Source organism: Micropterus salmoides, unplaced genomic scaffold (genome assembly GCF_014851395.1).
Source record: "Micropterus salmoides isolate LMB-PRFRI ecotype aquatic unplaced genomic scaffold, ASM1485139v1 Ms_hic_scaffold_15, whole genome shotgun sequence".
In the NCBI taxonomy this organism is placed as follows: domain Eukaryota; kingdom Metazoa; phylum Chordata; class Actinopteri; order Centrarchiformes; family Centrarchidae; genus Micropterus; species Micropterus salmoides.
Genome location: NW_024040596.1, coordinates 19,818,679 through 19,840,537, shown reverse-complemented (window position 1 = coordinate 19,840,537; position 21,859 = coordinate 19,818,679). Strand labels below are relative to the sequence as shown.

Sequence of the window (21,859 nt, the reverse complement as noted above, 5' to 3'; positions counted from 1 at the left end):
AAATTATTTAAACACTTCTGCCACCACTGGAAAAACTAGACTAGACTGTGAAAAATATTCTCAGGTGGAAACAAAACCTTTATCGTGGGGTCTGCCAGCTGTTATGTGTTTATGTGTTTATGTCTGTATGTTTGCAGTTTGTTGTCAAAGCTTTTGTGCCATATTTATAGGGGTTAATTCTTGGATCATTCAGACCACTTGGGGGACTCGGGTATCCCAGATCCAGATCAGGAGGAGGAGCTTCAGTGGAGGAAGTAGTTCCACAGTTTAGATGTGTGTGTGTGTGTGTGTGGAGCAGTTACCTACCTAGTCAGAGTGTCGCTAACCACTGGATTGTTAAACAACAAGCAAAAAGACATCCTCGGGAGGGAAGCACACGCGGACTCGCTCTCGAGGAGGATATTTAGCTTTTGTACCCCCGCCATCAGCGCTCGGCACAGGTTGAAGCGGTGCAGCCGGTCCAGAAGCGAGCATTATGCATTCAGACTGCAGGCTGCTATGGTCAGAGCGGTAATGGTGGGCAGGGGACCGACAGGGGCCAGGGTTCTCGTCCTGTCGATTCTCATCATTCTCACCACGAAAGGCTGTCGAGCGCAGAAAGGTTGGTGCCACACAGCTGCGGTGACAACTGGAGGAGCCCGAGCGAAGCCGCGGCGACATGCGGCCATGCTGGTTTAAGTGTGAACACGGGCGTTTCGAGTAGCGCTTAAAGCACGGTTCACTGTTATTGTCCGAATTACTTAAACCTACCTTACATGGCAGTGTGTACGTGGAGTTCCGCTTGGTTTACACCGCTTGCCGCCGCCCGTCATGGTGTGTTTGGTAAACGACGGGTGTAGTAAAACCAGGCAAACTGGTTCTTAAAAAAACTGAGATTGTAAAGGAGTGATTGTTACTTGGTGGACCAGTTGCTTGCTGAATTAACATGGGGCTTTGAATGATTTGTTAAAAGTTCAAAGGCAGCCTATCACTTAGTTGCGTTTCCCGATAAGCTAGCTACCTTTTTAAATTGGCAGATTTCTTAATGGAGTCTGGAGTTCAGTTCTCTGTGTACGAGAGACAGAGCAGCACATTTGGGAGCTTAGCCTTGTTTGTCGTTACAGGTAGCCCCATTTCTAAATTACCATAAACTCGCTACTACACTACACGGAAAGCCCAGTGTGTTTAGATTAGTGTCGGTTTACTTTACACCATATTGTACCTAAATACGAGTGTTTTTAGAGCATGCAACCCCCAACCTCAGGTGGTTGGGGGTGGGGTAGCAGTGGGGGTATGACTGTAAACACGTGGACACGGTTAGTCATAATTCTCTATTATAATTAATGAATTATAACTGCGTTTTTGTGTGATAATCAAACTCTTATAAGTAGGCCTGATAATAAAACAGCAGGTTGGATTTCTGATTCAATTAAGTTGTTTTCTGGTTTGTTTTTGAGCCTTTTAACTTTTAGGAAGGTAATATGAACGCCTGCTGAGAACTATGCAGTTGTTCAGTATTTGTGAGTCAGAATGAGGGAAGCAGCTTTGTTTTTGTCCTGTTCATCTGGATAGTATCCACTGAGGGACTCTTACATAACTCTAGAACATCCACTTAGCACCATGAAGCGTGACTGTTGAGTGTTATCTCCGGGTCCACAGCATCGACAGACACAATGTCTCTGCTTGATGACAGATCAGGGCTCTGAAGACACAAAACAAACTTCTTAAAAAGTCTGGAGTCATCTTTCTTTTTTTTTTCTTTTGCAAAATCGATTTCAAGATTTCTTAAATCTTACCAACCTTTAAGTAGGTGGGTTTTTACCTGCCAAAAACAAATAAAATCTTGATCTTAAATTTAGTGTTTTGGTCAGAATTAGTTTATTTTCTCTGCAGCACAGCCAAACGTTTGGATCGGCCATAAAACCCAAAGCCAGCTTCTCTGCTGAACCTAATTACAGCACATTACAATCATATGGCATGCACTTTTATACAAAGCAGGTCTGCAACAGGTCTACTATTTTTTATTTTTTTTTGGCCTGTAAAATATCCTGATGTCTTCAAATGTTTTGTTTGACCAACAGTACGATTATCTAAAGATAATCAGTTTACAGTCGCAAGACAAAGTAAAGCTGCAATTCCTTAGCTTTGGAGAAGTGAGAACTTTGTTTAATAAATGACTTAAATAATTAATCACATCATAGTTAAATACAAATTCCTGTCAGTCGACTAATTGAATAATCGTCTAGTCTTTTCAGCTGTAATCCAAAGCAACATTCACACATATTTTTTTTGGGTTCGGTGTCTAGTTCAAAGACACTTCAAAATGTGGACTGGAGTCCAACCACCAACCCTCTTTATTTATTAATTAATAAATGTATTTATGACTGAATTGGTTTATTACCTCAGCTACAGTTGTCCCAGCGATCACTTACATGCTACATTTTACAGATGAAAATGCCTGTTTTAGTCGATGCCAACTACATTTACTTGTTACTAACTAGAAAGAAATGTAAACAAATCCCCAAACATACAAAGCTGTGTGAAAGGAGAAAAAAAACCAAGTAATATTTGGTTTTGTTACATTGCCTTACTGTGTGCTGCATGTGCTAAAGGAAACAAATATCACTAAGTTAACATTTATAGATGTACCAGAGCAAGTGTTTATGCTCCTAGGTAGATCAACATTCACATTTCCACCCACAGCAACAGTGCGGTTTAATAGTTTTTAACAATAGTGGAGCTCTTCAGCACAGAGAATTAAGATATATCAGACTTTGGGTACACATACAATACTAATCAAGAAGATCAATTCATTGTTTATGTTGGTCTTTTTATAGGATTTGTTGAAATTAAGAAAAATAAAGAATAGCCTTATATGTTAACCCTCTGAGCCCGTTTGAGTTAAAGGCTAATTAACAGTTTGTTTTCATAGTTTTGATGAAAATCTGCCCCCCACCTGAAACTTATGTGTTGTTGTCCTGTAGGTGATGGCTGTGGTCCCAGTGTGCTTGGCCCCAACAGTGGGACTCTGTCCTCTCTGGGTCACCCGGGGACGTACCCGAACAACACGGTGTGTGAGTGGGAGGTCAGTGTGCCCCCCGGGAGCAGGATCCACTTTCGCTTTGCTGAGCTGGACATAGAAGACAGCAACTGCCAGGTCAACTACCTCCGCCTCTACAACGGCTTTGGAAAAGATAGGAGTGAGATTGGTGAGAGTGACAAGTGGATAGTAGACCAATTCTGCTGACATTCACACTCGCTTCATGCTTTGCTGTTTCATTCTTTACACAACTATTTCTTTCACTTACAACTGAACAACTGAGTGCAACACAATGAATGCCTTCAAGGGGAGACTCTCTGTGAAAATGGGTTTCTCTATCCCCACATTTAAACATATCACGTCCAATCCCTCTCTCTTTTTGCTCCGCCTTCGAGTATGGCTGCTCGGAAACACTATAAACACTTTTACACTTGTTGTATGAACTAGCATAACCTGAGAGTCTCCATATGTGTATGTATGCATCTTAATAGCTTCCTCTGTCTATGTTTACATGTACATTCGAAACCAGGTTATGTCATGCTGGAGAACAAACCAACATGTGCTGCAATAACCTATTTACTGTGAAACCTGCATTATATACAGCTGTTTAGTATTCAGACTTCTCAGTGACCAGGTTTTTCAACCAAGGTTGGAATATTTTAAACCTTATTAAAGATATGACTGAGCAGCCTGAAGAGATACTTACTGGATCTTTACAACACACTTCAAGTTGTGGAAACAGACTTGTTGCATCTTTGAGTTTACCCAATTGATTTTTTTGAGTTTCATTAGCCTCTTGCTCATTGAATTATCAGACACCATAAAGCAGAATGTGTTGATTTTAATTACGGTACAACATAGAATGATACAAGGCCAGAGAGAATCTTTGTTTTCACCCGTATGCACCGCTTTCACTGCGATACTTCCTCCGTCTGAAGAATTTATTTACATGGTGTTCAAGAAATTAAGTTGCTGCAGAAAGCAGACAATACCAGGTTACTATAGTGCATGTAAACATGGTGACTGACAATTCATTGGTCACAAGCTAAGCCTACAGTCACAGTTGGCCTCATGCCAGAGTGCTGCCAGGCAAACTTCCAATGAAAATTAAGCAAAATATTGGACCTGTAAACGCTGAGTTTAATACATGGATGAGGAATTTAATTAGTCACTTGTTGATACATTTTTTTTTTATGGTGCTGTTAAAATGTGTCCCCTTAAACAATTTTAGAAAAGGTTGGATGTGAACTGCAGGGGAAATCTCACTTCACTTTCAGTTTTAGGCCAAACATTATGTCTTCAAATGTTTTAAAAGGACACTCCCTGGTATCTGCATGTCATAAAAAGTCTTAACAAACATTTAATTTAGTTTCCTCAAGAAAAGACCTTACAAGGTATTACAAAGTCTTAAATTTACAAAAGTCTTAAATATTTTCTTTTGCCTGCTGTTGGCAGGGATGTTAATTATAAAATGTTTATCAGATTGCAGGCTGTCGGGAGACGTTAAACACTTCTAAACTAAAAGCTGGATTGTTGTGACAGTGGATCGGACTGCATGAGGCTGTTTAATCCTTGTTTGAGGAGTTTCAGTCAGCACCATCAAAACTGTAGCAAATACTGTCACTTCTGCTCACTATAGTGCATAGAAAGTCTTAAGCTGAATTTGGTAAACCCTGCAGAAACTCTGACACGGTAATCTGTCACCGGCAACTGGGAAACTTGCTTCCCTAAATATTGAAGATTGTAAAATTTGCAAATTAATTTCGACAATTATATTATCTTTGTCATGTCATGGAGTGTTGTCATTCACGTTTCAGCTGTGTCGTCATGTCTCAGACTGTGAGAGGTGTATAGCCCAGTTAGTTAAACCAACCACTAAAAAAAGCATCCTTTCTGTACTAATATCTTGTGTCATTCAGACTGTACACAGGACAAGTGCACAGTAGAAAAAAATTACGTTGCATCCAGCTCACAAGGAATAGAAAGATACCGTAAAAAGTTAATTTAATAGTTTACTAACTGCACATACTGATGGATAAATTTGTACAATAATGCTACATATAACGCTGTTATATATGTTAAACTAAACAGCATAACTAACCAGAACCTCCTTTTCTTGCATCTCCTGTGTCTTATCCTGTGCTGTTTTAACAGTGAAGTACTGCGGTTTAGGTCTGAAGATCAAAGAGCTGATCGAGTCAACTGGCAACCAGGTCACTGTCCTGTTCCAGAGTGGGACCCACCACAGTGGACGTGGATTCTACTTGTCGTACTCCACCACTGAACACAGAGGTAACACACACTCAACTCACTCGCCTGTCATCTCATCTGTTGATCATCGTAGGTCCCCAGCCTGCAGGGGAGGGAGGGGAGGCGGGGGTGTCATGTGATGAAGTCGTAGCAGACTGGAATGATGTTTTGTTGATGTCATCGCAGTGAAGAGTTGCTTTGGAGACTGTGCGTGTTTGTCTAATGTGAGTGTCATTACAGCTGTTTCATTCTGCACCTCCTCCCTGGTTGTAACTGTTCAGAACTAATTAGATTGTCCTGGAATGGTGATGTGTTTGTCTAAAACTGCCTTCTAACTGTTGTTATGTGAAAACATTAAATCTCCGTATGTCAGCTTTGTATTTCATGAAAAACAGTCTTGTCTGTAGCTTCACCACGGAGCAATTTGGGGTTTTCAGAAGGCTCATGATTTGTAGAAGTTACCAAAGCCTTGTTTCATCCACTGCTAGGATGTTTTTTTTAAATTCGCATAAAACATGAAATTATAGAAAATGTTTTGACAGTGACACTTGTCCGTTTACAGAAACATGTGTGTTTATTTAGGAACAAGAGTGTACTTTAGGTCTTTGGCCTGAGGTGCAAAGCACAAAACAACTAAGAAAGACTTTACATTTAATAAAACCTGTGAACAAATCAGTTAGATCAGCATTTCACAAAACGATACAGGACATTAGATCTCTCCGTAGATCCACTTCTGTTGTAGTTACTGAGATCCGATCAGACCAAATTATATTCGGGTCCAATCAGACTAGATGAAGTCCTATTGTAATTGCTGTGGGTCTCGGACCATGAGTGAATCCGAGCAGACTCTGATCCATACTGTCAGCTCTAATCATGTGGCGCATCAAAATCACCACAGGAGAACAAGACCAGTCACAAAAGTGGTGCACTGACCAACTGACTGTCCAACATTGACATCCCTAGAGGCACATTGCTGTTTGGTCTGTCTGATCTGTTTTTAATTGGGTCCAAAGTTTTGGACCACTGAGGATCTCTAAATCACCTCTAAGGAAAGGGCCGCTTTGAAGCCAGGAGTTTGGCATTTTGGCTGTCGCCATCTTGAGAAGTCTCTATATTCAGACAAGAGGGTCGAGCTAGCTAGTTTAGTTAGCAAGGTGCATTTATAAGTCACGTTAACTGTGATATTTTTTGCAATGTTAGTGTTTGTTGGTGAAAAACGGCCTTAAAACAAAGTTTGATAAGGGTAAAAAGTAACCGCTGACTCCTCAGAGTGTCTTAGAGTACAAACATAAATGCTGAACAAACAAAATGTTATTAACTTTCATGAACTGAACATTTACATTTACTCATTTGAATGAATTGAGTGAGCTGAACTGAAAACACAATGTGAAGTGAGTGAGTGTAGGCCAGATCTTTCTGAAGTGAGAATAGGCAGAGACGGTGTAGGTACTAGACGCACTCGGCCTGGCAAATCATCTCGGGGTCTGGCATTTACAGATGATAACAAACACATTATGATTGGCTGTATGACGTAAAGTGTACGGATGCTGTGTCTTTGCTACCAAATTCTGTGCGATTGTTTGAGTAGAGAAAGAGATCTACATCAAATGTAAAATGCCAAACTTCATTTAATTATTTCATATCAGTTTGTGGAAAGTGTAAGTTTGAATACTACACTACGCATTGGGTTTTCACTTCCAAGTCTGGCAACATTCAATTGGTAGATTTTTGAATGGTGTTACATCCCACCCTCCCACTAAGCAAGTCTTTCCCTGTTACCTAAGGTTAGCATTAGGATTGGTCAGTCAGATTAACATGCAGTGCGAACACACTGCATCCGCATGCTTTTCAATGTACAGCCAATCATAATGTTTTACGTCATTTGTAAAAGGCAGGATCCCGAGCATATCATCCAACATCATGAAGCCATTTAAGAAGAACAGGAACATGGGGCAAGCAGAAGTGAGAGTAATTTAGGGAAATGTAAAGTAGTAATATTTGTGGTTTTATTGTAAGGGAAGGCACTGCTGACCTTTCTCTAATGTGATAATATATTACTGGAGAAGTGTGTTAGTAAGTTCCTTTCAGACATTAACCTTTTAAGTTAATCTGGGAGAGCAAGGGAGACAGACCGGTGCCGGCCTGAATCAACACATACATGTTATTTCATCAAGAAGACGAACATTCAGGAAATCTGATAAAGCGTCTTGCTCGCATCCCGCTTATTTTTGTCATTTTTAAGGTTGGGTATGTGATTCTTGAGATATTCAGCACTATGACAAATACCATGATATATACAGCAAACCATTGCACAGCAAGTGATGTAACCAACGTTAGCCAAGGTGTCGGTGGACAAGTGAGGAGATATTTGCTGGATTTGTCAAAACGATGTGTATTGGATTGTAATTGCATACCCTACCTTTTTTAATCAGCTCTTTTTGGAATGACTGACTAATTGTTTAGTTTAAAATAATAAAAAAATGTCTATCACAATTTCCAAGATTCCATGGTGAGGTCTTCTAATTCTTTATTTTGTGTGACCAACAATACAAAACCCAAAGATATCACATTTAAAAAGATCAAATCTGATCTGGTCAAAGAATAAGTCAAAAAGACCTAGATTTCACCACCAAACCTTTGCACCTGACAGCTTGATAGTTAATGTATAGACATGATCAGCAGATGCAAGAACACTGTGTCAATTGTATTTAGTAGTCCACAAAGCACTGAAACGGATTCTTATGTCTAAAATTGGTGCATTTTCTCTTTAGAAAGAGTGTTGTTGCGATTTTAGAAGGCTGTGCTTGGTCATGTGGAACATCTTCAGATAAACAGATAATTGAAGCCACAAGAAGAGGAAGGCAGTGGCGTATGTGCTGAATGGTAATAATTCTGTCTAAGTGGTCATCTCGGGTCGACTGAATCACAGTGGAAAGCAAACAAGGCCATCAATGGACCCTACTAGCCTCACCCCCACCCGACCGCCCCACTGAACTGATATGTGTTTTTCTTGTCATGTAACTAACTGTGCAGATGAGCGTGGGAGGACAGTTTGCACAGCTAAGTAAATCAGTCACCATAGCAACTTGCATTGGTTGGGGGTATTTGTCAGTTTGAGTCACTGGTTTGTTTACAAGAGAAATGGGTTATTTGATAATGTGGTCAAGACTCTGGCGAGACTGGCCACCACCACAAGGTTTACATGGAATTCCCAGCAGCCCACAGCATCCTGTTGGAGATATGTGGTGTGCCTCATCACTGAAACACTCACGTCATTAGCGACCCCCGACACCCCCACACACGTTTCTTTGTGTTGTGCGACTTTGATGTGTTTGGAGTTAAGCTGAAATAGAGACAATTGTGTAATTTATTTCAGTTAAAAGGCCCACAATTCACTGGATCCAGCTTCTCAAATGTGAACATTGGCTGGTTTTCTCAATCATGTATGATACTGAACTGAACATCAGTGAGTTTGGAACTATTGGCCCATTTTGAATATGTCAGCTTGATCTTTTGTGACATGCACTTTTCACTGACATTTTAGAAACCAAACTTTGAATCAGATCAATCAGTTATAAGAGGGATAGGGCTGCAAGTAACAATTGATTTTATTAGCAATTAATCTGTCAATTATCTTTTGACTAAGTGAGTAGTTGTTTAATCTGTCAACTGTCAAGAATGGTGAAAAGTGGTCACCACAAGTTCTGAAAGCTCAAGTTGACTTCAAATGTCTTATTTTGTCCAACCAAAAGTCCAAAATCTAAAGACAGCAAATCCTTACATTTGAGAACTTGGAACCAAAAACTTTTTTCCCAATAAAGTTTCTCTTGATTGACTAATTGATTAGTCGACTATAATTTGAGTTTTAGAATATAATTAGAGAGGATTAATTGACAGAAAAACATCATAATAACAGAATCTAATCATTTCAAACATTTTTCAAGACAAAACGGTGATAATTCCCAGCTATTCTGTTTTTACATCATAACTGAATATCTTTGGGTTTTGGACTGTTTTTGGGACAAGATGTCACCTTGGGTTGGCTATTTATTATGAATGGAGAATGTAAACAATCAGCCCTAGTGGGGAGAATTACTTTCGATCAAGCCAATTGTGAAATCTTTCTGCGGGACAATATGGCCAGTTTTGATGACTGCGGTTCAATACTTTAAATACCTGAAACAGCAGATAATGAGAAACATGAATTACCTAGAAAAGGTTGGCGGTTGTCGTCCGTCCTGAGAGACAAAGAGAGAGGGCTGACACTTAGCAGGAACGTACGGAGAAACCAGTTCTGACACTGTTTGTTTGCCTTTTGCAGATCTAATCACCTGCTTGGACAAAGGAACTGATTTCCCCGAGGCAGAGTTCAGGTAAATAGAGTTTCCTTTGTGTGGATGTTTATGCAGTGATCAAGCTGGCCGAGATTCATTGTGTGTGTGTGTCTCTCTCTCTCTTAGTAAATACTGTCCAGCAGGCTGCCTGACATCTACAGAGGAGATTTCTGGAACTATACCTAATGGATACAGAGAGGTGAGAACACAGAGTATACATGTGCAGGGATGTTTTTTCTTTTTGTGGTAGCCACGGTCATCACATTTCCAGGTGAGTCACGGTACCCAGTGGTCTCCCGCTGTTAGGTCACTATCCCCACTGTTGCACCACAGGATCCACCAGACCACCAAAAAATATTGCTCATGTTTTCATGGCCTTGGTCCATTATTTTTGTCTTTTGGTACTGCGCTGCAACTCTGCACATCTTTCTGTTTGATTCAGTAAGATCCTCTTTCTGTTCCTTGTGTATTTGTTCCCCCCGCTCCATGGTATGCGAGTCCAGGACTGATGACCTCACAGCACCCCCTGCTGCGCTTGAGGTCATGGGCGCCGAGTCTCTGGCTGATGACCTCATGCTCAGAGCTCGGGGTTTGTTGAAGGGAGGGAGGGAGGAGCGTTGGGGTGTGCTCCAGGGAGTGAACTGCCCCACAGGAACAGAGGAGGGGCAGGGTCAGCGGGTGAAAGGGAGGTGAGATAATAGTTTGGCTGAAAATAATAAGTGTCTAATCCAGTCCAGCTGCAAGAGGGTGCTGAGCAGAGCCGTGTGTTGAGTGTGTGTTCTGGAGAGACAAAAAGCGAGAGTGCACGTCGGTGAGAAAACCATGTTCATGCCTAGGATTATTTTTTTTGTAAATGTGCAAGTGATCCATTCATGCTTTTATTTTAGCTGTGTCTGTCTATAGGCTGCAATATGGTGACTGCCGAGGCATACACTCTGTATCACACAGGCATTAGCTGCCCCGCCCAGACCAGACCCTGCAGCTCACTTTCTCTTTATCAAATCGAGTTTCTTGTACTGTACTCATATACTGGTTTATGTACTTCCACATCCCACCCATACTATGTCTGTGTGTTATTTCATGTGTGCTAGTGTGGCTTCCTCTGTTGGACGATGTGTGCGGCGGTTTGGAGCTATACTTTGTGTTTGTGTTAGTGGTTTGGTATGGCGCTCTTAAGAATGTGGTGTGTGTTTTTGGGAAGTTTTTAAGAGTCACAGGGCAAGTGTTGATTGCTAGTGGCAGCATTTGACTGCTGTGTGCGTGAGTGTGTGAATACATGTGTACATGTGCTTGTCACTCTGTGGGTCACCAGAGCCTTCCCACAATCTTGTCAGCTGTGAATTCCAGTGTGGGTCTTTTCCAGTAATAAAATTCCACCTAACCCGACCAGCTGTTCATGGAAAGGAGCTTGTGACCGGAGTGTAATTGTGTTTGTCCGTTCCTCAGTGATGTGGCAGCAGGTTTGGACAGGAATGCTGCAAGCGGCGAATCATTACAGTCAGTGCCCCTTGGTATCCTCTCTACAGAGGTGACATCATGCTGACTCATCAGCCTTTATCTGCCACAGTCTGAAGGTTAAGACCGGTTCTCTGTGATCACAGAGACAGACAGTACTGCCTGTTCTTGACCTGCAACGGTACCAAACTGTTGGGTACTAGCAGTACCATTTAATTACCTTCACTACTACATATTGGCCTCTTCTAGCAATTGTTTAGGAACTCTTGAACTTCACCTGCATTTCTACCACAAATACTAAGCACCAGTTTTAATTCCTTCCACAAAACAATATGTGCCAAATATTTAACCCAGTAATAATTACCCGAAGGGTTAGGGTGGGTGATTCTATCATGATATATGTGATTTCATAGGCGATGTCAATCTCGATATCTGGAAAATCTATTTAGAAACTGTCGCAGGCTTTTTTAGGCTGATATAGATATTGATATGTGGGGTCTTTTTTAAAAACATGAACACATGACATAAACAACAATCTTTGTATTGATCCCTTAGATTTATTTGTTCTTTTAATTTATTTTTAAAGAATTGTGACCAAGATACATACTGACCGGGACATTTTACAGTGGAAAAATCTACTCGTCTGGTGGACAGACTATCTAATGACCTCAAACCTAGTTTGCCATTTCTTTAGTACAGTGTCCTGTTACTTATTGGTCAACAGATACACCCATACCAATATATCTGCAATAAGCTAATATTGGCCGATACATTGGTCTGGCTGATTTATTGGTCTAGCTCTAAAGATAACCAGACAAGAATATTTGTTTAGGCAACTCCAGACCATTAAACACAAATCAAGTATCAATAACAAGTAACAATACTGTGTTTAATCACATTAATGCATCATATAAAATCCAAAAATGACCATCAAGCATCCCTTGATGTCTTCAGCATTCAGTCAGGCTGTAAAAGCAAGCAGTCACACAAATTATAAATTACAAAGAGCAACACAGTGACTGTGTTGTGTTGGCTCATGCAAAGATGATATGAAATGTTTTTCACAGTCAATCAGATGTAGTGGAAATCGGTTATCTTATTGTTTGTCGTAATAGAAATAGAAAAGTGCACAGTCCCTAATTTCTCCTTTCTTTCCTCGCGTCCTGCAGTCGTCTCCTCTGTGTGTGGCAGCCGTACATGCAGGTGTGGTGTCCAACGCCGTGGGAGGGAGGATCAGCGTGGTCAGCAGCAAAGGCATCCCTCACTATGAGGCCACACTGGCTAACAATGTCACTTCCACTGGGTAAGAGCTTCAGGCACGACGGCACAGAAACCTGCCTCACTCTGTTCTTCATCTACTCTGGGCTGTTACTCCGTCTTTTAAGTCAATCGATAAGCCTTACGTGTACTGATCTGTGTTCACTTGATCATCTAATCCTACCCATCTCTCCTCAGAGGAACTCTGTCGAACAGCCTCTTCACCTTTAAGACCAACGGTGAGTGTTTTTTATTTTTTACTGAAGCACCATTAGGAGCTGTAATAGTTTTGCAGGGGGAAGTCCTGTAAATGTAATTATTTTTTATTTTAAAGTCAGCATCTGTAAAATTTAATTGAGCGTAAATCTTTCTGTGTCTGTAATTTTTATAAGTCTGCAAGCACAAAATCTGGAGTGAATTACTTGCTGTTTTTACTCACAGTTCAAACTTGATTGCTGTTATCGATCATCTGTATGCAATCCTTTCTACTGCATTAGAGATTTCAAGTCAAACACGTGATGAAATATTAATGACGGGAATGGCCTGTCTGTGCTTGCAGGCTGCTATGGAACGCTGGGTTTAGAGTCTGGTGGTGTTGCGGACACTCAGCTGTCTGCTTCCTCTGTGTGGGAGTGGAAGAACAACATTGGTCGGTACAGTGTGTGGGCGCCATCGGGAGCACGACTTAAAAGGGCGGGGCTGCCCTGGGCACCTTCTCAGAGTGACCAACAGCAGTGGCTGCAGGTTGATCTCAAGAGGGAGAAGAGGATCACAGGTACACAACTACAGAAGTTCAAGCACATTAGCTGACATTACTATACAGTAGACCCATTATTTTATTTAACTGTAAGCATAGGGGTCTCAGGTTTTACCATACCTGAGATACCTTATTTACCCATGTTAGCAGAATGGCTGTGGGGATGGCAAGGTCAGTAGGTAAAATATCATTATTGGATGGATTGGCATGAAATGTTGTACAGATATCCATCATGCCCAGAGGACAAATCTTTATGATTTTGGTGATCCCTTGACATTTCCTCTAGCACTACCAGCAGGTTATTTTTAGGACAGCAATGATGTTTGGTACAGACATGTAGGAATTGTAATCCCTTAATTGATTCCCTGACTTTTCAACACCACCATCAGGTCAAAATTATAATATTAAAAATAATACAGTACTTTGGTTGTTGACCAAAAAAAATCCCATCAGCCTCAGCTGCACTTTGTGTTACCAAATGTTAGCATGCTAACGTGCCAAACTAAGATGGTGAACATGGTAAAACATTACACCTGTGTCAGCATGTTAGCATTGTCATTATGAGCATGTTAGCATGCTGGCTTTAGCATTTACCAGTAAGCACAACCTCACAGAGCCGCTAGCGTGGCTATAGACTAGCTATTAGTCGTGTTTAAACTTTAAGTGGAGCCAACTGTATATCATCTTCTTCTAGGTATCACCACCACAGGCTCTACTCTAAGAGAGTACCAGTACTATGTTTCAGCATACCGGGTCCTGTACAGCAACGATGGCCAGCAGTGGTACATCTACAGGGAAGCAAATTCTACACAAGACAAGGTAATGCAAGCACCAAATCAATGAACCCTATTTGCTCAACAGTTACGTCAGTGGCTTTTATATTTTATTTTCTTTCCTCAAATTAGTGCAAATGGACAAAAATGTCACTTTAGAAAACTGCAGGGACACATACTTGGACTGTTTCCATAACAACCGGTATTGACTAAGAGATGTTTATGGCAGGAAATGAGGGCAGTCAGTGGTTTGAGTTAAGTGCTGTGGTAGACAAGTCAGGACACTTGGGCATTAATATTGAATGGATATGGATGGATATGGATTTAGTGGCTGGGTTGTTAGGCTGGAGCTGCTGTCTACGAGCTGCTCTCTCTGCTAGGATTCTCACAGGCTTGTATTGTTTGGCGGAAAGTAGTTATTAGTGTGCCAAGTTGGAAAGTAATCAGCTTATAAGTGCATTCTGTTCACAGCCTGCAACAAGAATTGCTCTGCTGCACTCTTTTTTTTTTTTTCTTCTAAACTACTACTTTTGGGCTATAGTTGGGTTTGTTCTCATTTTTCTGGTAGATATTCCAAGGCAACATCAACTATCTGCATGAGGTGAGGAATAACTTCATACCTCCAATTGAGGCCCGGTTTGTGAGGATAAATCCAACCCTATGGCACCAGAGAATCGCGCTCAAGTTGGAGCTGCTTGGCTGCCAGATTTCCTCAGGTAGGTAGAGGTGGTTCTAGATGGATATCCTGTAAAAAGAATTTAGTTCAAACTAAATGCAGAATTTTTAGTTGTAAAATATTTTTTTTCTATTCTTTTTGACAGTGAGGCGGTGGACAGAGATGCAGCCTGGGCCAAGGATGTTTCCCCCCTCTCGTCACACACCACCTCCTGTGGGTACCAAACACCCACCTCCCGTTGGCCAAACCACACACACCCCGGACATAAGAAACACCACTATGCCTCCTCACACCGACAAAGGTGCGTCAATTTTTTAATTTTTTTTTTATAAAAAAGCTTGTTTGATCCCTAATAGAAACATATGGTATTTATTGTAGTACTTCTACTCTTAGATGTGGCGCTGGCAGCAGTTCTGGTGCCTGTGTTGGTCATGGTTCTAACCGCTCTCATTTTGATTGTGGTTTGTGCGTGGCACTGGAGGAACAGGTATGTATTTACATTACAGTGTGTGGAAAATCTTGTGGAAAATGTTGTTCAGAACTTATTTTTCTCTTCACAGGAAAAAGAGCTCTGAAGGAACATATGATCTCCCTCACTGGGATCGCACAGGTATGTAATCTGTCTGCAGTACAGGCTGAGAGCTCTGTTATGTTTTTCGTACTGGTGCCATCACACTGTGCTTCTGCTGCAGACTGGTGGAAAAGCATGAAGCAGCTGTTGCCTTCAAAGATGGTGGAGACAGAGGATTCAGTCCGGTACAGCAGCAGCGAAGTGGGCCGGATAACAGGTAGAGGTGCTGTACCCAGACTACATGCTGAACCTGCAGGTAAATACTGTTCAAGTAACCAAGAGTTCTTAGTGAAAGTAACATGTTTAATGGTTCACTTCTTAAGATGGTTTCAGCTGCTATTGAAGGCACCCTATGGAGTATGAAGGGTTTTATTTAAATTCAATGCGAGTATTCTTATGGCATAACAAGAAAAAGAGTAAATTTCCTACCTTGCAAAACCTTTATTTTGAATGTTGCTGCTTTTTTTTTTTTTTAAACACTAACTTGTGGTCCTCTTCTTCTCCTCCTTTATTACTAAACAACTATTAATAGAAAATTACAGCCACCAATTGTTGTATACACAACTGTGTTAAAACAAGGAATGTAATTTCAAATCATGTTTTTTTTTGTTGTAGTGTTTCGTTTTTTGTAATGTCACATGAGTTATTTTCAAAAAGTCAAAGTATCCATTTCTTTATTTTTTTAATACACTGCAGTGGCAGTCTTTTCTTTGAAATTATGTTGTTTCCTTAGTTGCTCAGCTTCTGTAGACTCATCAGGCATGTTGTTGACACTGGTAACTTTTTTTTTTTTTTTGTTAACACACAATGACATGCTTTCTTTTCAGAATATGCTCAGCCACTGGTGAGCGGTGTTACAACATTAGGTCCCCGGTCAACCTTTAAACCGGACGAGGGGCCCGACCCAGGATATTCTGACCCTGACCTGTACGACGCCCCCATCTCTCCAGAAGTATACCACGCCTATGCAGAACCCCTGCCAGCTTCGGGATCTGAATACGCTACACCCATTGTGGTTGATATGGGTTGCCATCCATCAGGGGGCTCCTCTTTGAGCCAGCCTTCCACAGTGTGCAGTTTCATGGGTGCCGGGCCGGCCTCTCTGCTCACACGGACAGACAGTAGCCATTCAGGGAGGTCTGCTTATGATACACCCAAGAATGCCACTGGACAGGTCACACCCACTGAGGATCTCACCTATCAGGTACCTCAGAGTAGCACTCAGAAGCCAACGGGACAGAGCTGAAGAATCTGGATGCACATGACCTTAATCTGCCCCTCACTGCCGACACAACCCAATGGACATGGATGGAAGGTTGTAAAAGGAGGAGGTGTGAACCTGTGAGGCCTGGTCTTAAATCTTGAATGAACACTACCTTAGCTTTAGATTCATCTGGAGATGTCTGTATTGCCTAAATGTTTCTGCATGGCCACAATCTGCTTGTGTAGTGCCATTACAGTCCTATCACTGAATCCACAAAGATGAATGTGCTTGTGCCAGGTCTGAGAGGCAGACATGGGGGTGGGGGATGAAAAGGAGAAAGCTGACTACTATTTGACTAAGACTTTGTCCCTGTTCTGTGATTCTTAGTAGTCCTTGTATTCTGTGAAACTGTGATTTCCATTTTTCCATTATTATTCTGTTACATACTGAACCAGGTTCAACTAAAATGTACATGATGATACATTCATCAAATCTAAGGGTTCTCTTACTGAATTAATTGCATGTTGCATTAAGTAGTATCCCACATTCAAGGTCAAATTCCTCCTTTCTAGAGAAACTCTAGTTTACCAAGGTACGTTTTGTCTTACTTTGTTTAAAAGCATGACTTGAAATTGTGTATAGTTCTAATAATTCCATTACTGCAAACCTGTTAAACTCTCAGATGACTTACTGATATTTATTTTTATTTCACATCCTGCTGATGAGGAGAAACTCTTGTTAAAGTAAATAGCCCACCACTACCCTTCCTGATTACAGATCAAAGACCTGTGGTTGCACTGTTGTGGACACATTACTGACTGTAAGTAGTTAACTTTGTCAGGTATTAAACTTGAAAAGGCTTATCGGGAGAATCTATCCAATGACCCCCCGCCCCCCACTCAAAAAAAGTTATGCTATTGAAGACCAAATTTTGACCTTTGTGTTTACGCAATGTCAATTTAAAACAGAACCAACTTCCACAATTGTGCCAACAGTGCAAATTTAGCCAAACATTAAAGCAGTCTTAATGTAGGTAATTTCTTTTTAAAAGCCTTGTTAGTTGATGATGTACTTGTAAAAAGGTACAGAGAAGAGGTAGATGGGTAAATCTGTTACAGCTGATGATTTCAGAGTTTCCTGTGTGTTTGTCCTGAACTTTTAGATTTTATTTGTGCATCGTGGTGATTGTCTCGTGTTGAAATGGGTGTTTGATCTGTCCTAATGCATTTGAGTGTGACTTGTTCCTGCCTTGTATCTTATGTGCATCAACATCTGTATGCGTGGTAAGCTGTTTCGATATTTCAGTCCTGTGTGTTTGTTTTTTGGACTGGTTTGGATACGGCTTATAGTTGTAGTAGGATGTGTTCAGTCATTGTAGCACCAGTATACTGCATTCCTCTCCTGTGGTACTAATCTGACCAAACACTCGGACGGAGCAGGAACAGGCTGCTTTATAACATTGCAGGATAGCAACCTCACGCCGGGGAAGGTGTTATTCACACAGCTGTGCCACCAATCATGCTTTGATTATGCTCAAGAGCCAAGGCAATTTACATAGAGTTTTGGTGCTCCCTGGTCACAGAGGGATTGTGTTTGTGTCTCACTGATTGTATATAGAGAAATAAAGAGTTTATAAAAGGAAATGCTTTATTACAATCTTATGGGCCATAATATACAGTACAAATGTCTGTTTACTTTGTCTACACAAACATGAGCTAACTGACATTTACAGACTTCAAGTATAGCAAATTACAGTTGATTAAGTATTTTATCCTTGCCCAACATGTCACATGGCAATGTCTGTTGATCCATCGGTCCAGACATCAATGCTTCCATAAATGTAAATGACACACATTTAAAGTTAAAAATTTTAATTTGACTACATACCTCCCGTCAGCCCCAGCTATACTTAAGTTAAGTGCTAATTAGCAAACATGAGCATGCTAAACTAAAATGGTCAACGTGGTAAACGTTATACTGCAAATCATCAATATGTTAGGCATACAGATGTTGGCATTTAGTTCAATGCACTGCTGTGCCCAAGCACAGCCGCACAGAGGTGCTAGCATGGCTCTACACTCAGGTCTTGTTATAAGGTAAAATAGCATTTAGCATCTGTGGTTCCATATAAGGACGCTGACATTGAAGCTACACTGACTAATCTTAACTGTGCTGTAATTAAAAACCTTGTCCACAAAATGTCACCTTTTATTCAATCTTAATAATTGGCATTACAGGGATTGTCTCACAGATGGTGTTCTTCTGTTACACTTTATTAAAGAGTCGTTTTTCCACTTTACATTTACTGAGATGTGAAATGCAGCCTCAACACCATGACTGGATTTTAGTAAATGTTAATGTAATATAATATAATTATATTCATAAATATTAACAGTGCACAGACAAAATGGTGTGCTTTAAAAATTGAGAGATGTAGAGAAAGCTTGAAGCCTGTAATACCCCCAACTTTCAGTGTGTTGTTCAGAGCAACATCATCGCAATAGAAGCCGTAACACATGTGGATCATTTAGTTGATAGGGAAAGTAAATTTCCAGATGTCAAACTTGATTCTCCATTGGCTTTCCAACACATGCTGCTGTGGTATTGTATCAAATGAACAATGTTCTTGTCATTTCAGATTTGTTATCTGTTTAAAACCGCTCCTAAGCAACGCGAGAATTATCACTTTTCAGCTGCTTGTGAGTTTTTCACCATCCCAGAGCACGTTTTATGCTTTATTCCTCCATGTTATTCCCATTCTTCCCGAACTTTAACCAGGCCACAGTGAGGGTGACGGCTATCAGTAGGATCAAGCTGCTGGTTACTAGGTAAGCAATGGGCAGGAAATGGTTCTGACCTCCAAACCAGGTCAGTGTGGTCAGCACCACTTCCTTTCTGCCTTGGAAGTACTGCACTGGGAAGTCTGGAAAGGCAGAGGTCAAGGCTGAAAATAGGTGATCACAAAGAGGAGCTCGATGGAAAATAGCAGGCCTGCAATCTTAAAATAGTCTCTCCATATGCTTGTGTTTAACAGCAGATAAGATAAAGGAAACAAGTGCACACAGTGGGACACGTGTAACCTATTCTAACCCACACAAGTTCCCATGAAAAACATAGCAGTGAAAGGATACTATACGATATCTCAATGCTGTAATTTCCTTCTGGCAGACCCTTAGTAAAGGGATTGTTGGCTCGGTATAAAACTCCATAGAGCTTCTTGAAGTTGGGGAAGGCTGCCTCTCTCATCCATATGATCAGGTCATCATTGATGAAGCCGTTGTTGGACGGGTTGTGGGTATCAAGCTCATACACAGGCTTCTGCCAGTACAGAGGCTTTGCTGTACCTATGTAGCAATCACAAAACAGACATGATAAATGATATCTGGTATACTGGAGTACTTACTAAACTGTGTTTGATCAAGGTTTCATTCAATTTTACCTTCAAAAACTTGAGCCAGTGTTAAGTTCTCAATCTTCGGATTGCGGAACTTGATATTTTTGTCCGTATACCAGGCAATACCCTCCCTTAACAGAGGAACCGGCACTGAAAGACCACTGGAGCCGTGATAGGTCAGAGAAAAGGAGTCTGGGAGAACAGATGGGAGTTAAGAGGCCAGTGAGAGGGAAAGTAGAAGATGGACGTGATGATTGATGTGTCATTAGTGGAGCTTACCATTAAAGATACTGTTGGCCACAGCGCCACAGGGGGCAATAGGGAGTTCATTTTGGTCTTTTGCATATGGCTCGCAGTATGAACTGGGGTTCTAGTCAGGAAACAATGTTAATGGAGACACTCAGAAAGATTATTTAACAGTGGTGTCCTGAGTAGATTTAGTGAAGCACTATACAAAAGGTACAATTTTATGGTACGTGTAAGCGTATTTTTGTGTAGTTTTTAAAATGTGCTTCACCTCCACCCACTACCACATTAAAATGCTGCTTACACAGTAATTAAATCAGTAAAAAAAAATTATAATATGCAATAACAATCGCTGCTGTATAAATACTACTTTTACTTTTGATACTTTACGTACACTTTGCTGTTAAAGAGTATCTTTACGATGTAGTGTTGTTACTTTGACTTAAGCAAAAGACCTAGTCTTAGTTTGTCCACCTCTGCATTAAAAAGAAAACAAATCAGTGTTCTACTTCAGTTTCAAACAAAGCTATCTTGGAGCTGAAAGGGTCACTTACAGTATTTTTTGTCCATGTGAATATTATTATACTGACAGTAAATAAAGTGTCCTAACAATGTTACAGTGATAAATTACTGGAGTTACCTTTAAGTTTTTCTTCCTGCCAACCATCTGTCCATCATCTCTGGAGTCCATGTATCTGCGGAGGTTCTGATGGAAGTTTTGGAGGCCATAGTAGAAAAAGACATCTCCCTGGAACCGCAGTAGGATACATACATACATACATACATACATACATACATATCAGCATAGGTGTGCAAACACAAATGCTGACAAAGAAATGAAAGCACTGGAAATAGGGCATGCTGGATATTGGGTGTGAATGTTGATGCCTGACTTTGGAATATAGTAGTTTTACAAAATAATCTTTACTCAAGGGCCAAGCTTTTTCAGAGCTTTGAACCATACTTGTTCTCCAGAAAATCTTACATGGACCTCGAGCTCAGATTATTTTGTCACACTAAAGAGATGGTTACCTTGAATGCTTTCTCGATGGGAAACACCACCTTGCAGCTGCAGGTTTGTGCCGCATAGCTCACATTTTTACGCTTTTCAAAACATATATCACACGTCCCGGCTTCTGTGTAGTCCAGCTGAGAAGGTAGTAGAGAGTTCATTAGAGTATAATAAATTGTGAATAAACTACCTAACTCAAAGCATAATCTTTGATATTTTCTCTTTGTCCCTCCATTTTTTATTGCACACAATGACATGCGTTCTCTTCATCTCTCACACGTACATTTTGTGTGTTACTAAAATATTTCCACATATCAAAAAAACAACTAAGTGCAATTTTCAGAAGCAAACACACACTCACCTTTATTTCCTGTGTGCTCTGCACTGTAAGAAGCAGCCATACTCCCAGTAGCATACATATCAAAGCCATGAAGTAGAAGAAAGGCAGCACAGTGTTAGCTGTTAGCATGGGAGACCAGGCAGGTAGCCTCTGCTGTTTGAAAGCAGAGTTGTCTGGCCTCCGAGCAAAGCGCCCAGACTCGCCCTTCACTTTGCCCATGAGAGGGACCTTCGGTAAGGGACAGAAGAGGAACTTTGACAGCTGGAGATCCAAAAAGTATTTCAGAGAAGGCCCTGCTCTATCTCCTCTTCCTGTTTTTTATTTCAGCGATATCTCCCTGCACACACACACACACACACACACACCTCTGCTTGCCAAGAAATTTTCCCAGCAGGCCTTGCAGGGTGGCGGAAACCTTTGTGGCCCGTTACTTATTAACCACAATCCTTTACTTAACAACCTCTTTCTGTTACTTCCAGTTTTCTTTGTGATTATGTTTGGTTCTTCTTTTCTGCTTCCTTCCTACGAGACAACACAGGTTTCTCGTTATTCACATCAAAATGACCCAGAT

At 40.9% G+C, this 21,859-nt stretch overlaps 2 protein-coding genes across 2 annotated transcripts; one reads left to right on the top strand and one right to left on the bottom strand.

Moving 5' to 3' along the window:
• Positions 1–270: 270 nt before the first annotated feature.
• On the top strand, positions 271–17,939 carry dcbld2 (discoidin, CUB and LCCL domain containing 2). The gene is made up of 15 exons (XM_038720893.1): positions 271–601; positions 2,964–3,188; positions 5,174–5,311; positions 9,591–9,642; positions 9,730–9,802; positions 12,228–12,361; positions 12,514–12,554; positions 12,875–13,090; positions 13,767–13,891; positions 14,414–14,561; positions 14,667–14,822; positions 14,915–15,008; positions 15,082–15,131; positions 15,214–15,348; positions 15,920–17,939. The coding sequence occupies exons 1-15, from the start codon at positions 499–501 to the stop codon at positions 16,336–16,338; spliced, it is 2,109 nt and encodes a 702-aa protein (XP_038576821.1). The 5' UTR covers positions 271–498; the 3' UTR covers positions 16,339–17,939.
• Positions 17,940–18,486: 547 nt separating this feature from the next.
• tmem30c (transmembrane protein 30C) lies at positions 18,487–21,669 on the bottom strand. The gene is made up of 7 exons (XM_038720895.1): positions 21,310–21,669; positions 20,969–21,085; positions 20,577–20,684; positions 19,970–20,060; positions 19,736–19,882; positions 19,428–19,640; positions 18,487–19,219 (listed from the first exon to the last, which is right to left on the bottom strand). Exons 1-7 carry the CDS (start codon positions 21,505–21,507, stop codon positions 19,032–19,034), a joined length of 1,062 nt encoding a protein of 353 aa, XP_038576823.1. The 5' UTR covers positions 21,508–21,669; the 3' UTR covers positions 18,487–19,031.
• Between the last annotated feature and the right edge of the window lie 190 nt (positions 21,670–21,859).